Source organism: Ambystoma mexicanum, chromosome 13 (genome assembly GCF_040938575.1).
Source record: "Ambystoma mexicanum isolate Mex_15411 chromosome 13, UKY_AmexF1_1, whole genome shotgun sequence".
In the NCBI taxonomy this organism is placed as follows: domain Eukaryota; kingdom Metazoa; phylum Chordata; class Amphibia; order Caudata; family Ambystomatidae; genus Ambystoma; species Ambystoma mexicanum.
The window spans coordinates 840,175,029-840,190,562 of NC_090938.1; the positions used below are offsets into that span (position 1 = coordinate 840,175,029).

At 49.4% G+C, this 15,534-nt stretch overlaps 1 protein-coding gene across 5 annotated transcripts in view; it reads right to left on the bottom strand.

The window, feature by feature from the left end:
- Positions 1-15,534, bottom strand: part of DDR1 (discoidin domain receptor tyrosine kinase 1) — a 318,555-nt gene that overhangs the window by 154,985 nt on the left and 148,036 nt on the right. For 4 of the 5 annotated variants that reach the window (XM_069635356.1, XM_069635355.1, XM_069635357.1 and 1 more), the window contains one exon: positions 12,253-12,404. The exons of the other annotated variant lie outside the window; for it this stretch is intronic. In XM_069635356.1, coding sequence (XP_069491457.1) covers positions 12,253-12,370 — 118 coding nt within the window. In that variant the 5' untranslated portion in view covers positions 12,371-12,404. The remainder of the gene's footprint in view (positions 1-12,252; positions 12,405-15,534) is intronic. 5 annotated transcript variants of the gene reach the window in all.

The window sequence follows — 15,534 nt, forward strand, 5'->3', positions numbered from 1 at the left end:
AGTTCTCCTCAAGTTTAAGGAAGGCAGGGAGGCTGTTCCAGAGGGAGGCACCAGCCGAAGAAAGAGATCTACCACCAACTCGTTGCTGGGTGAAGCGACTGACCCTGAGGGAGTTGGAGGCGGATGAGCGAAGAGCTCGAGAAGGAAGATATTTAGGAAGAGAGAGTTGAAGGTATTGAGGCCCCAGGCCCCAGAAGGCGTCGTGTACAATGCAGAGGGTCTTGAACTTAATCCTCGCAGCCACTGGGAGCCAGTGCAGAGATTTCAGTCCTGGAGAGATACGATCCCTGGGCTTGAGGCCAAGGACAAGTCTCACAGTCCTGTTCTGGATAAGTTGCAGAGGGCGTAGAGTAGAAGCAGGCAGATTTAGAAAGAGGCTGTTGCAATAGTCCAGCCTAGAGAGACAGTGAGCTTCTGGGTGAAGGAGAGGAAAGGAAGAATACCTCTGAGGAGGTGCAGCTGGTAGTGTGATTTCTTAGAGACGTCAGAGATGTGAGGAGAGAAGGAGAGCGTAGAGTCGAAGATGACTGAAGTTTTTAGCCTTGTAGGTGGGAGCAGGAAGAGGGCCAAGAGAGGCCGGCCAGAGAGCTACAGGAAAGGAGGGAGCGGGTGTGCCGCTGAGGAGAATCTCAGTCATACTGGCATTAAGGCAGAGGTCATTGGCGGTACACCACTCCTGGATAGCAGATAGACAGTCAGAGATGAGAGAAGGAGAGGACGAGGCCGAGGGTAGTCTGAAAATGAGCTGGGTATCATCCGCATAGCACTGAAAGTTGGGGCAGAGAGCGGCGATGCGTTGGGAAAGGAGTGCCAGGTATTGGTTGAACAACTAGGGAGAGAGGTTAGACCCCTAGGGGACACCACAGGTATAGAAAAAGATAGCGGAGAGGGAGGACCCAAGTTGGACCTGGGAGGGTCGGTCTGAGATAAAAGAAGTCAGCCATGCCAGAGCCTGACCAGTGATACCCAAGTTATCACAGAGACGGTTGAGCAGGATGGCATGGTTGACAGTGTCAAAGGCAGAAGAGAGATTAAGCAGGATGAGAACGCACGGGGTGTTAGAGTCAAGGTTGGAGAGCAGGTCTTCACGGATGTTCAGGAGAGCAGTTTCCGTGCTTCTGGCAGCCCTGAAGCCAGACCGATGGTCATGAAGACAACCAACAGATTCAGTGTGGAGATTGAGCTGGGAGATGGCCAGTTTCTCCAGGAGCTTGCCCAGGAAGGAAGTGATGGAGATTGGGCTATACTTAGAGGGTTTCTTAATATGGGGGTGTACAAGGGAGTGCTTCAGGGGGGATGGGAAGACTCCGGTGGTGAAGGAGTGATTGCAGAAATCAGCCAGGGCAGGAGCCAGGGAGTCGATGTGGTCCTTGATAGTTTTGGAGGAACAGGGGTGAACCTGTTTCGACGAGACTTTCATAGATCGGACTTGTCTAGAGATCTCGACTGTGGAGAACAGGGGAAAGGCAGAGAAGGGGGGGAGAGGTGGCTGCAGAAGAGCCAGAGGAAGAGCAGGGAGTAGGGGAGGGAGAGGATAGGAGGAGACTGAGGACAGGATGTCCTGAGTTTTAGAGATGAAATGAGAAGCCAGTGCCGTGCAGAGGGCCTGGGAAGGGACAGGAGAGGTAGAGAATGAGGCGGGATTGGCCAGTTCCTTGCAGATTTTAAAGAGTTCAGCCGAGTTGTTGGATGCCGCAGAGATGCTGGCCTGGATGTGGGCTCTCTTCTTAGTGCGGACAGAAAGCCGGTATTGCCTTTGCAGCAGGCGGCAGGCCAGTTTGTCAGAGGATGAACATGAAGCATGCCATTTCCTCTCGGCCACCCTGCACTTGCGTTTTAGGGTGACGAGGTCCGAGTCGTACCAAGAGTTGCACTTGGCTTTGGCCTTCAGGCGGATTCTCATGACAGGGGCAAGGATATCAAGAGTATTAGATATAGCAGAGTGGAGAGTGGAGAGGGCTGTGTCAGGGTGAGAGTCAGCCAAGAGGGGGGTGAGGAGGGTCCCTCATTTACTATAACGGGGGAGGGCCCGACTTACTGATCCACCTCAAGTCTAAGCTTATGGGAGCAACAGCGCATCTCCGGCAGTTCGATTTCACATTTGGAAGATTCTCCTTCCAACCAGTGCTAAAACTGTGTAAACAACAAATTGTCTCAAAACTAACCTATGGAGTAAAGACCAGGAATGCACAAAGTGATTGGTCAAAACTTGAGGCGATGATTTGGAGAGGGGTGTTATGTCTCCCGCAATCAGTACCATTAGTGGGGATATTATACGAATTGGGGTAGCTCCCCATCCAAACCATGATTGATTGGGGGAAGCTGCTGATATTTGCAAGTATAATGACCCCTCCAGCTGCCTCAATTTATTCAAGTTTAAATGTACTTTGGCTAAAAGGCTTGTGCAAGGTCTTATCGGAATGGGGGCAGATGGTCTGAAGATATTGCTAAAGATAGGGGCCTCAATAGAAGTTCTGAGAGCAACAGCTTACTTGGTAAAACAAAAACTCTCCAGACAAGTGTGGATTTCACTCGGGAGCAATTAATGCAATATCAGTGCTTTGGTGACCACTTTGTCTGGACAATCAAGAATTGCAACAATATCGCTCCATATTTGAAAATGCACCCGTCGAGGATGTTTAGGTCCCAAATTTTGAGACTTAAATTAAGTTTACCGGCAACCCAAGAAGTCCTGGGTCGATGAAATAACGTGCTGAGGGAGCAGAGACTGTGCCGGCATTCTCATAAGGAGACAGAGACCTAAAACATGTATCTGTACAATGTCCCACCTTGTGTATATTGAGGGGTCAAATTATATCTATGAATTTTACACCAACAGGACAGGATCTGTGGCGAAAGACCCTAAATACTAATGACATTTCTGTATCAATTCAGTTTTTAGAGCTTTTAAAGGCAGTTCACTGGAATTTTAATGGTTGTAATTTGTAAATCTTTTGGAATGTTTTGATGATGATTCTTTTTTAGCTGGTGGTTTTTAGCAGAAATGAAATTGTCAAATGACTTTTAAGGAATTGTAAAATGGTTTCTTTGGATGTTTTTTGTGAAAAGTACAGATTTGTACTGTAATGCACAATAAGTAAATAAATAAATAACGTTTCTGATGGGGAAGTGTGGTCAATGAGGGGCATCAGAGGTCTCTCAGGAACATTGGGGGTCTCCTAAGACTTTTCTACTGTGGCAAAGAAGAGCCTTTAGGCGCCGGGGGAGGGGGGGGGGTCTTCATTTGTTGAATGAATGAATGAATGGATGGAGGCCCCTCTGAGCATCCTCTAAAATCCTCTTCTTGTCAGCAAACATAGAGGGAAGAATAGCTTTACAGTGTTTGATTAATGGAATGGCTTTGCAGTGACGTGCACCTCCCTGGCTCTGTGACTCGGGGCTGTGTGTGCTGCTACTTGCTGTGCTGGCTGGAAGGTGCATAGACAAGGGGGGCATTGTGCAGTGTGATCTGGCACCAGTCCCTGTGTGTATTCAGGACGGGAGATCGTATTTACCTGAAACACTGCACCCCGGCTTAGCCCCTCGCATGTATAAACATGGACTTTGCAGAGATTTCCTTAATCGTCTTCGAAGGAGCAGCGTTAATGGCTGCTAGAGTGGCACAGTGCGGGGTGCTGATAGCTGCTAGAGCGGCACAGTGCGGGGTGCTGATAGCTGCTAGAGCGGCACAGTGCGGGGTGCTGATAGCTGCTAGAGCGGCACAGTGCGGGGTGCTGATAGCTGCTAGAGCGGCACAGTGCGGGGTGCTGATAGCTGCTAGAGCGGCACAGTGCGGGGTGCTGATAGCTGCTAGAGCGGCACAGTGCAGGGTGCTGTCTGGGCCCCCGAAAGACACCCCAACAAGCAGCCGCTCGGCTCAGAATCTAGGAAGGTTTTTATCTTTAATGGAATTCTAAACAATATCACCTCTGTAAAGTAGGTGCAAAGGGCATGAATTGGAGAAAGCAAGATCCTGCCAGCAGCGCCCAGAAGGCACACGTATGCTGTATTCACACCAGACGTGGGGTTCACATGGCCGGTGGCCTAGAAGCAAGTGCTCTATGCAAGACACTTTGCCATCCTCCTGAAAATGGCCAGAGAAGTAACACTCTGCATTCCGCTTCTCAGAAGCCCCAGAGCCAGGGCACAGAGCCTCCGGGTGCACGCCCACGCTGGAGGTGTGTGGGAGGCCACAGAAGCCACAGCCACTTGTCCAGTTGGCCGTGTGTTCGTGTTAAAAAAGAGCTTTTCAGCGGCGTCAATCAACATTGAGTTTATTGCTTGAAGGACAGCAAAGAAATATTCTTTTAATTGTAAAGGAGGGGTTCGGGTGCCCCCTGAAAGGGACTTGGCACCGTGTGAGATTCGCAGCAACATTAGAAAAGGATTTCAAACTTTCTGGACATCACGCCTGGATTTGAACATCTCACCTGATAGCATTCCACGTATGACCCCCCCCCCCACATCTGCCACTAGCGCCTCCCCATCAGGTAGCACTCAGTGATGTGTGAAGTAACCCCCCTTTACAGGGTCTCAGCAGGACAATGCCTGCACGAGGGACACACGACTGCACAGGAATGAGGATAAAATAACTGTGCAATGAACTGAAAGTGTGTTTAAAGATACTGCTCTCAGGAAAGTGTCTAAAGACGACGTTTACAGACATCAGAAGGACCATCATCTTCATCACTGGAACAGCTGCAGCGGGAGCGCTTGCTTTGAGAGCTCTCTTTTTCTGGAAGTTACTGGGGCAGCTTCCAACTTTGCAAAACGCCTGTGATTTCCTGAAATTGCTAAATACTGTTTCATTGATCATTGAAGACCATGGGTGAGACGCTGTCCCATTGAGATGCCTAATACAAGAGGGGTCTCTGTGACAGGCACCTTCTGACTCTTTACAAATGCTCCTTCCCCGGAGCAGACACATCGGGCCACAAAATGCAGAATCCTGCACCGATCTTGTGGTCTTTGGAGCATGTATCATACGATGAGGTGGTAAAAAGGGCCAATGGGGGCAATACCAGAATTAGGAAACACCGGGAGAACCCCGAGACTGTCTCTACTTAAGTGCTGTTATTGTACAAAGCTTCATACAGCACCTTATTGGCTCCCACGGTGGTCTCAGAGCACCTAGGCTTGTCTGCCCCCGCCTGGGGTATGCTGCCCTGCCAAGGATTAAGGAAGAAGCGAGGGAACGAGGACTCAGGGTTTCGTGGTAGTTTGGGTGTATGTCGGTCCAGGTCAGGAGGACCAAAGATTAGGTTTGAAGAAGGGGAGGTTTGTTTTAACAAGTTTGTTGTCAAACAGTTTGGCTGTGTGATGGGATCGAGATGTGCTCAAGCAGACCCTAAATGTGTGCTGTCTGTTTACCGATGATTACCGTTGAATCTTTCCTTCTGGCCAAACTATGAATACTTATTCTGGAACTGCCAAGCTTAGAGGCTAAGTATGGCCCAGCAAGAATAGACTGTGTGGAAGGTGTATGCCGGTTGTGATGGTGTATGCCGGTGGTGAAGGTGTATGCCAGTGTGGAAGGTGTATACTGGTGGTGAAGGTGTATGCTGGTGGTGAAGGTGCATGCCGGTGGTGAAGATGCATGCCGGTGTGGAAGGTGAATGCCGGTGGTGAAGGTGTATGCTGGTGGTGAAGGTTTATGTTGGTGGTGAAGGTTTATGTTGGTGGTGAAGGTGTATGCCAGTGGTGAAGGTGTATGCCGATGTGGAAGGTGTATGCCGTGGTGAAAGTGTATGCTGTGGTGAGGGTGTATGCCGGTGGTGAAGGTGCATGCCGGTGGTGAAGGTGTATGCCGGTGGTGAAGGTGCATGCCGGTGTGGAAGGTACATGCCGGTGTTGAAGGTGTAAGCCCGTAGTGAAGGTGTATGCCAGTGATGAAGGTGTATGCCAGTGTGGAAGGCGCCTTCCAGTGGTGAAGGTGTATGCCGGTGGTGAAGGTGTATGCCAGTGGTGAAGGTGCATGCCAGAGTGAAAGGTGCATGCTGGTGGTGAAGGTGTATGCCAGTGTGGAAGGTGTATGCCGGTGGTGAAGGTGTATGCTGGTGGTGAAGGTGTATGCCAGTGGTGAAGGTGCATGCCAGAGTGAAAGGTGCATGCTGGTGGTGAAGGTGTATGCCGGTGTGGAAGGTGTATGCCAGTGATGAAGGTGTATGCCAGTGTGGAAGGCGCCTTCCAGTGGTGAAGGTGTATGCCGGTGGTGAAGGTGTATGCCAGTGGTGAAGGTGCATGCCAGAGTGAAAGGTGCATGCTGGTGGTGAAGGTGTATGCCGGTGTGGAAGGTGTATACCAGTGATGAAGGTGTATGCCAGTGTGGAAGGCGCCTTCCAGTGGTGAAGGTGTATGCCGGTGGTGAAGGTGTATGCCAGTGGTGAAGGTGCATGCCAGAGTGAAAGGTGCATGCTGGTGGTGAAGGTGTATGCCGGTATGGAGGGTGTATGCCGGTGGTGAAGGTGTATGCTGGTGGTGAAGGTGCATGCCGGTGTGGAAGGTACATGCTGGTGGTGAAGGTGTATGCTGGTGGAGAGCTAAGGGATGGGAGAGGAGGTGCTGTCTCGCAGACACATTTTAGAATGTCTTGAAAGTGGTCAACCTTAAATGTCGAGGTGCCATTGAGCCAGCACTGGAATCGTCCCAGTTCTAACTGGAGCTGATTAAGTGGCCTATTTTGACCACGGTGCAAGTCCAACTTAGCCGCCACGCATGTGGCCTCCTAACTATGTTCCCTCATGATTGAGACCTGATGGAGTGACATGGGAAGAAGCCAGCGAGATACAGCTTCAGATGGTGTGTAGAGGGGAGAAGTGATGAGAGCATTGAAATTGATGCAGCAATGTAATGTGGAAGTGATATCACCTGGAAGGGAAAGTCCCTGTTACAAATGTACAGGTCCAAACGGTGAGGGTTGAATCTGGTATCTGGCTGCATGCCTGCGCAGGGTCATAAAGCTTGGATTTGTTCAGTCTGGGCTCCACAAACAGTGCACAAACCGCTCCAAGCACCGCTCCACACACCGCTCCAAACACTGCTCCAAACAACACTGCTCCAAACACAGCTCTAAGCACCGCTCCAAAAAGAAGCTATCCTAGATCTCACATGAATGCCCACAGCCACTCAGAGAAAACAGGCGCAATCCGCGAAACACACTGATCAAAGTAGAAGGTTCTTCTGTGTTATACTACGGAGCCGCACAATGTGCAAAATCACCGCCACAGAGGCTCAACCGCGCCTAGGCTCGGCTAGGCCCCTAAGCACTGCCCCCCACCAGAGAGTCATGACAACAGCTCCACCAGTCCCACTCAAACCTAAGAACCAGGTGAAGGGTGGCCCACCGCCAGCACCCTCTCAAGCGACAGCATACCCACGCATGGGCTGTGAAAGTAGAAAGGTGCAAATAGAAGCGTGTTTCCATCTGGCTCGGGTACAGGGATCTTAAATACTCACTTTGCAGAGAGCAGAGCTATCAAGATACACACATCTCACCACCTCAGACAGCGAAACTATCCCTCACGTCCTGGACAGCAGAGCTATCTACCATTTCATGCCAGCTTAGATTTCTGACCTAACATATTCAAGCATCAGATATCAATGCTATCCCCCAGGTTTCAGAGCACTTCCAGATTCCGGCCTGGACAGAGGTTCTATCCCTCAGGCTATACAGGTCTTAACACCTACATCATGCATTCTGAAACTGACATACCTCTGACCCCTTCCTTTCCCTGTCGCCGTCCACAGGGATCAACAGGCCTTGGACCACCTCTCTTCACTCTCTGTACTAGGAAAACGGATCCCATTCTTTGGCTTTCACGATAACCTCTTTGCTGACAACTCGCCCATCTTTTTCCCCTATCCCTCTTTTACGGCAGCCATCTCTGAACTGATTATCAGCTGTCTCATTGCAATCGTGCTTCCAACGCCATCCCTACCCTCTCCTCTCTCATCTCCCTTTTCTGTTCCATTTTGAGCTTCTTTACCCTCACCAAAGGATCACAACCTTGGTGTTCTCTTTGACAGTGGTATAGAGAAGGAGCTAAGTACCCCCACCTCAATCACTTCCCCCACAGTGCCTATATGTTGGGAGCCAGAGTGTGAGACACGTGCAGTACCAGTGAAAATACTGATACCAAGGAGAATCTGGGAAGAAAGGTTCCCATTAAGAAAGGCATACCAGCGTACGAGACAGTATGATGGCCATTTGAATGAAATTCCAGAAGAAACAGGAAGGTTGAATGATGAAGACGAATGGTGATGTCACACGAAGCAAGACTGGCGTGCATAGAAGAGATGCAGAGACTAGAGGATGCAGATATTCTATAAGGCATCAAGAAAGTATCGAATAATAAGTGACAGTTTGGGATCAAGATGAAGAAACGTATGCTACAAAATTAATGAAGATATCAAGTCCTTTTACACGTGTTTACCTGCAAAGAAATGCAAGCAGATGAAGGGTCCCTGAGCTTAGCTTTATAGTGAATAGAGTGCGGCATGCGCCAACATGTACATATATATTGGAGTCAGTAAGGAACAAATGTTTCCACTACGTACAATAGCAGAGCTGAGCAAACGAAGGAAGGCCTTCTTTTCCAGTGTGTAGCAGAGAGAAAACAAATGGATTGAAGGCGGATCTCAGAAAGGCAAGGCTGGATGAGCCAAGAAGCCAAGGACATATCAAGCTGGGGTGAGCTGACATTGGATACAAATCGTGTGAAAGAATGAAGCTTCTGTTCAGGAGGCTTGGACAAAAACAAGAAGACGTCAGAGGTCTATTAGAAAAATAGTATTTTAATACACTAGAAACTCAATTTTGTGGTCTTCAGTCACGTGGGGAGAAGTTGGACGAGCATGGTGGTCACATTTGCGCATGAGGGCAGAGCGTGCCTTCACTCCCCTGAATTCTACACTGCAAAGAACACTCCCAAGGACAAGTTCAAAGTCCTAATTGACAGCAGACCACTGAGGTGATGATGGATGGTTATGCTAATTGGTGGGAAGCTATGGTTAAGACGAGTTCACCCGCACCTGGACGCTCAGCCTGCGCGCTGCTAACGTAGGTTGGGAAGGTACTGACGGAGGTTAGAAGCCAACCAATGATAGAGGACTGCATGATCAAGGGTCCTAAAGGTGTGTAGCCAATAGGACGTTGTATATTTAGTGACGTTCATAGTGACATGTTCAAGGGAAAGGGCTTAGTTGCCCCACCTGATGAGAAGAAGGAATCATGTTATTCCACTGCCCAAGACAAATATGGATTGTATACTTAGATGATCCTTTTAGACCCTATCACACTCACCATTAGGTTTTGTATTTTGCCACGTAGGATGATGTTAGTAATACGTGGGTTAACGTCACCTATGACGATTTTATGCTATAAAAGAATGTTTTTTTAAAGATACATGGAGATTGTGATGAGAAACGTCAGTTGACGTCCGTTATACTCCCTGTTTTAGATAATTGATATTAAAACAGTTTTCCTTTGCCAACTACCTGAGTTGTTTTTTAATATTGATGTTTGAATAATTTCTGCATCCCCATCCATCTCAAGGGTATAGCTATATCATCTTAAAGGGCTGGGAATCCCCCGGTTCAGTGGTCTCCAACGGCAACAATCTGTCACTACCTCTACCTCTGCTGCTCATATTAACCATATCAGCATCCAGAAAATGTGTGCAAACGCTTTACGAAAACTCTAATCTCTACCCTCATGTTAAAAAAAAACCTGACTCCTGCCCATGCCTAATCTTTGCCTTCCTCTCCCATCCGTCCACCCTCAAAACAAAGTCCTGAACCTCACTACCCACACTACCTACCACTTCCTCCCCCAGTTCTACCTACTAACCCCATGCTGGCTGGCTCGCCACGCACAACCGCTTCCTTTTCAAATTCTTTCTCTTAGTCGGTAAAGTTATCAATTGTCTTGCTCCCCAGTACCTGTCTGATTGTATCTCTTTCTATTCACCATCTCATTCCATCAGCTCCCCCTCAACATTCAACCTCACTGTCCCACATCCCCCCTGTGCATCCTATTGCTTCCACTGGTTCTCCCCACTCGACCCGCTCCATTCAAACCCCACTTCCCATAACATTCAAAGCCGGTCCAACCGAGGATCTCTTCAAAGCTCGGCTTAAACTTCACTTTCTTGCCAAAAAGGGAGTGCCTGCACCCCCTCTAGCCGACCCTACAACTCCCCCTAGTGCTGCTAAAGAGCGTACATTTGTATATTTGTGAAATACTCATCTTTAGTTTAAAGCATTCCCCTGATGTTAATGTTAACTTTATAAGTTGCCTGTTTCTGATATTTTTTACATTTTTGTTTTGTCTTTGGTTAATGTTCCACCTTATTGCACCCTCATAAATTGGCTCACCACTTGTTCTCATCTTTGTGCTATTGTACAGGGACCCTTCCCAGGGTGCTATTGTACAGACACCCTTCCCAGGGTGCTATTGTACAGGCACCCTTCCCGGGGTGCTATTGTACAGACACCCTTCCCTGGGTGCTAATGTACAGGCACCCTTCCCGGGGTGCTATTGTACAGACACCCTTCCCGGGGTGCTAATGTACAGGCACGCTTCCCGGGATGCTATTGAACAGGCACCCTTTCCGGGGTGCTATTGTACAGGCACCCTTCCCGGGGTGCTATTGTACAGGCACCCTTCCCGGGGTGCTATTGTACAGGCACCCTTCCCGGGGTGCTATTGTACAAGCACTCTTCCCGGGGTGCTATTGTACAGGCACCCTTCCCGGGGTGCTATTGTACAGGCACCCTTCCCGGGGTGCTATTGTACAAGCACCCTTCCCGGGGTGCTATTGTACAGGCACCCTTCCCGGGGTGCTATTGTACAGGCACTCTTCCCTGGGTGCTATTGTACAGGCACCCTTCCCGGGGTGCTATTATACAGGCACCCTTCCCGGGGTGCTATTGTACAGGCACCCTTCCCGGGAATGACTCCATTATCTGTAAATTGCGTTATTGTAAATCATTTAGGATCGAAATTGACATCACTGTTCTTCAAATAAAAACACTACAAAACACAAACACGTTCCCTTGGGTTAGGCAGATCTTATAGAATCAGTTATGAGACAGTGGAGCTAGTCCTCTGGTTACGAAGATCCTATAACCCCAGAGGTCAGGCGGAAGAAGAACTATCCCGCTACTCAACATCGATTCTACAGGTTCTGGCCTCAGACACGAGCTTCCCATAAGGTGGCCAAGGTCTCCCCAGCTCAGAGGCCAGGCTGTGCTGCTACATCTCAGAATACCCAGGCAAGTGTTAGCTCTGGTGCAAAGGACACTCTTATCTCAGATCTGGGACATTTCAGCTCTTTGCTTTGATCAGAGATAGGTGGTTTATCCCACCCAGCTCCTCTCACTGAAGACCTTGGATCTAGGGACCCCCTCCTCCCGCTGAACTGAGCTCCCCACTGTCCACACAGACCCCTCCTCTCAGGTAATGCCCTGCATCCTCTGAAGCCACTCCTCCCAGGGATGCCCCTCCTTGCTCTGAAGCCACTCCTCCCAGGGATGCCCCTCCTTCCCCTGAAGTCCCTCCTCCAAGGGTGCCCCTCCTTGCTCTGAAGCCACTCCTCCCAGGGATGCCCCTCCTTCCCCTGAGGTCCCTCCTCCAAGGATGCCCCTCCTTCCTCTGAAGCCACTCCTCCCAGGGATGCCCCTCCTTCCTCTGAAGCCACTCCTCCAAGGATGCCCCTCCTTCCTCTGAAGCCACTCCTCCCAGGGATGCCCCTCCTTCCTCTGAAGCCACTCCTCCAAGGATGCCCCTCCTTCCTCTGAAGCCACTCCTCCCAGGGATGCCCCTCCTTCCTCTGAAGCCACTCCTCCCAGCGATGCCCCTCCTTCCCCTGAGGTCCCTCCTCCAAGGATGCCCCTCCTTCCTCTGAAGCCACTCCTCCCAGGGATGCCCCTCCTTCCTCTGAAGCCACTCCTCCAGGGATGCCCCTCCTTCCTCTGAAGCCACTCCTCCCAGGGAAGCCCCTCTTTACTCTGAAGCCCCTCCTCCCAGGGATGCCCCTCTTTACTCTGAAGCCCCTCCTCCCAGGGATGCTCCTCCTTACACTGATGCCCCACCTCCTGGGTAGCCCCTCTTTCCTCTGAAGCCCCTCCTCCTAGATAGCCCCACCTCTTAGGTAGCCCCTCCTTCCTCTGAAGTCCCTCCTCCCAGGGACGCCCCCCCTTCCTCTCTTCCAGGGAATCCCAACCCTCTGTCCAGAGGGGCCATCAACTTACATGGGTCGAAATGTGCGTCTGGTTCTGAACTGCGGGCCCCCACACAAACGATTGTGGCGCCCCATACGAGGATGGCAGGGAGCATTGGTGCCGCCATCGCCTTCAGTCGTGACTTCATCACCGGCCGTGGGCTGCAGAGGTCGGGCTCATGCCTGGGGGAGAGAAAGAGTGCAGGAGATCAGTTGGGCTGGGGGAGCCAAGGAAAGCCGTGGCAGATGGACTCTCGCTGGGGGGCCGACAGAGCATAGTAAATTAGCACAAACCAATCAATAAGTGATTCGGGGGGGGGGGTCAGCCCCCAAGATCTATAAAGTGCATTTTCAGTACTTCCTGTAGAACTTTGTGTGTTTATCTATTTATATAGCGCACTGAACCCTGGGGTATCTGGGCGCTTTACAAAGTTCCATAATAGAAGAATAGGCAGAGAGAAGGATACATCAGGAATAGGAAATAGTTAACATTACTATACAGTTATTTACCGGCTATTTGCATTGCATACAGATATTAACAGACATTTCATATATCAACAAGGAAGGCAGGCTAAGGCGTAGGAGAAGCGCCACTTTTGGTCTTATTTCTGAAGCCGTAGTAGGATGATTCCGATCTTAGTTCGACTGGTAAGGAATTCCAAAGCTTGGCTGCGAGCACTGGAAAGCTGCTTCCGCCCGCTTTTTGTAACTTGTATCTCAGAACTTTGAGGCAGTGTGAGTGTCATGTTCTAGTAGGTCGGTGTGTGAGTGTCATGTTCTAGTAGGTCGGTGTGTGAGTGTCATGTTCTAGTAGGTCGGTGTGTGAGTGTCATGTTCTAGTAGGTCGGTGTGTGAGTGTCATGTTCTAGTAGGTCGGTGTGTGAGTGTAATGTTCTAGTAGGTCGGTGTGTGAGTGTCATGTTCTAGTAGGTCGGTGTGTGAGTGTCATGTTCTAGTAGGTCGGTGTGTGAGTGTAATGTTCTAGTAGGTCGGTGTGTGAGTGTCATGTTCTAGTAGGTCGGTGTGTGAGTGTCATGTTCTAGTAGGTCGGTGTGTGAGTGTCATGTTCTAGTAGGTCGGTGTGTGAGTGTCATGTTCTAGTAGGTCGGTGTGTGAGTGTCATGTTCTAGTAGGTCGGTGTGTGAGTGTCATGTTCTAGTAGGTCGGTGTGTGAGTGTCATGTTCTAGTAGGTCGGTGTGTGTGTGTCATGTTCTAGTAGGTCGGTGTGTGAGTGTCATGTTCTAGTAGGTCGGTGTGTGAGTGTCATGTTCTAGTAGGTCGGTGTGTGAGTGTCATGTTCTAGTAGGTCGGTGTGTGTGTGTAATGTTCTAGTAGGTCGGTGTGTGAGTGTAATGTTCTAGTAGGTCGGTGTGTGAGTGTAATGTTCTAGTAGGTCGGTGTGTGAGTGTCATGTTCTAGTAGGTCGGTGTGTGTGTGTAATGTTCTAGTAGGTCGGTGTGTGAGTGTAATGTTCTAGTAGGTCGGTGTGTGAGTGTCATGTTCTAGTAGGTCGGTGTGTGAGTGTAATGTTCTAGTAGGTCGGTGTGTGAGTGTCATGTTCTAGTAGGTCGGTGTGTGTGTGTAATGTTCTAGTAGGTCGGTGTGTGAGTGTAATGTTCTAGTAGGTCGGTGTGTGAGTGTAATGTTCTAGTAGGTCGGTGTGTGAGTGTAATGTTCTAGTAGGTCGGTGTGTGAGTGTAATGTTCTAGTAGGTCGGTGTGTGAGTGTAATGTTCTAGTAGGTCGGTGTATGAGTGTAATGTTCTAGTAGGTCGGTGTGTGAGTGTCATGTTCTAGTAGGTCGGTGTGTGTGTGTAATGTTCTAGTAGGTCGGTGTGTGAGTGTCATGTTCTAGTAGGTCGGTGTGTGTGTGTAATGTTCTAGTAGGTCGGTGTGTGTGTGTAATGTTCTAGTAGGTCGGTGTGTGAGTGTCATGTTCTAGTAGGTCGGTGTGTGAGTGTCATGTTCTAGTAGGTCGGTGTGTGAGTGTCATGTTCTAGTAGGTCGGTGTGTGAGTGTCATGTTCTAGTAGGTCGGTGTGTGTGTGTAATGTTCTAGTAGGTCGGTGTGTGAGTGTAATGTTCTAGTAGGTCGGTGTGTGAGTGTCATGTTCTAGTAGGTCGGTGTGTGAGTGTCATGTTCTAGTAGGTCGGTGTGTGTGTGTAATGTTCTAGTAGGTCGGTGTGTGTGTGTAATGTTCTAGTAGGTCGGTGTGTGAGTGTCATGTTCTAGTAGGTCGGTGTGTGAGTGTAATGTTCTAGTAGGTCGGTGTGTGAGTGTAATGTTCTAGTAGGTCGGTGTGTGTGTGTAATGTTCTAGTAGGTCGGTGTGTGAGTGTAATGTTCTAGTAGGTCGGTGTGTGAGTGTAATGTTCTAGTAGGTCGGTGTGTGAGTGTAATGTTCTAGTAGGTCGGTGTGTGAGTGTCATGTTCTAGTAGGTCGGTGTGTGAGTGTAATGTTCTAGTAGGTCGGTGTGTGAGTGTCATGTTCTAGTAGGTCGGTGTGTGAGTGTAATGTTCTAGTAGGTCGGTGTGTGAGTGTAATGTTCTAGTAGGTCGGTGTATGAGTGTAATGTTCTAGTAGGTCGGTGTGTGAGTGTCATGTTCTAGTAGGTCGGTGTGTGAGTGTAATGTTCTAGTAGGTCGGTGTGTGAGTGTCATGTTCTAGTAGGTCGGTGTGTGTGTGTAATGTTCTAGTAGGTCGGTGTGTGAGTGTAATGTTCTAGTAGGTCGGTGTGTGAGTGTCATGTTCTAGTAGGTCGGTGTGTGAGTGTAATGTTCTAGTAGGTCGGTGTGTGAGTGTCATGTTCTAGTAGGTCGGTGTGTGTGTGTAATGTTCTAGTAGGTCGGTGTGTGAGTGTAATGTTCTAGTAGGTCGGTGTGTGAGTGTCATGTTCTAGTAGGTCGGTGTGTGAGTGTAATGTTCTAGTAGGTCGGTGTGTGAGTGTAATGTTCTAGTAGGTCGGTGTGTGAGTGTCATGTTCTAGTAGGTCGGTGTGTGAGTGTCATGTTCTAGTAGGTCGGTGTGAGTGTAATGTTCTAGTAGGTCGGTGTGTGAGTGTCATGTTCTAGTAGGTCGGTGTGTGAGTGTCATGTTCTAGTAGGTCGGTGTGAGTGTAATGTTCTAGTAGGTCGGTGTGTGAGTGTCATGTTCTAATAGGTCGGTGTGTGAGTGTCATGTTCTAGTAGGTCGGTGTGTGAGTGTCATGTTCTAATAGGTCGGTGTGTGAGTGTCATGTTCTAGTAGGTCGGTGTGTGTGTGTAATGTTCTAGTAGGTCGGTGTGTGAGTGTCATGTTCTAGTAGGTCGGTGTG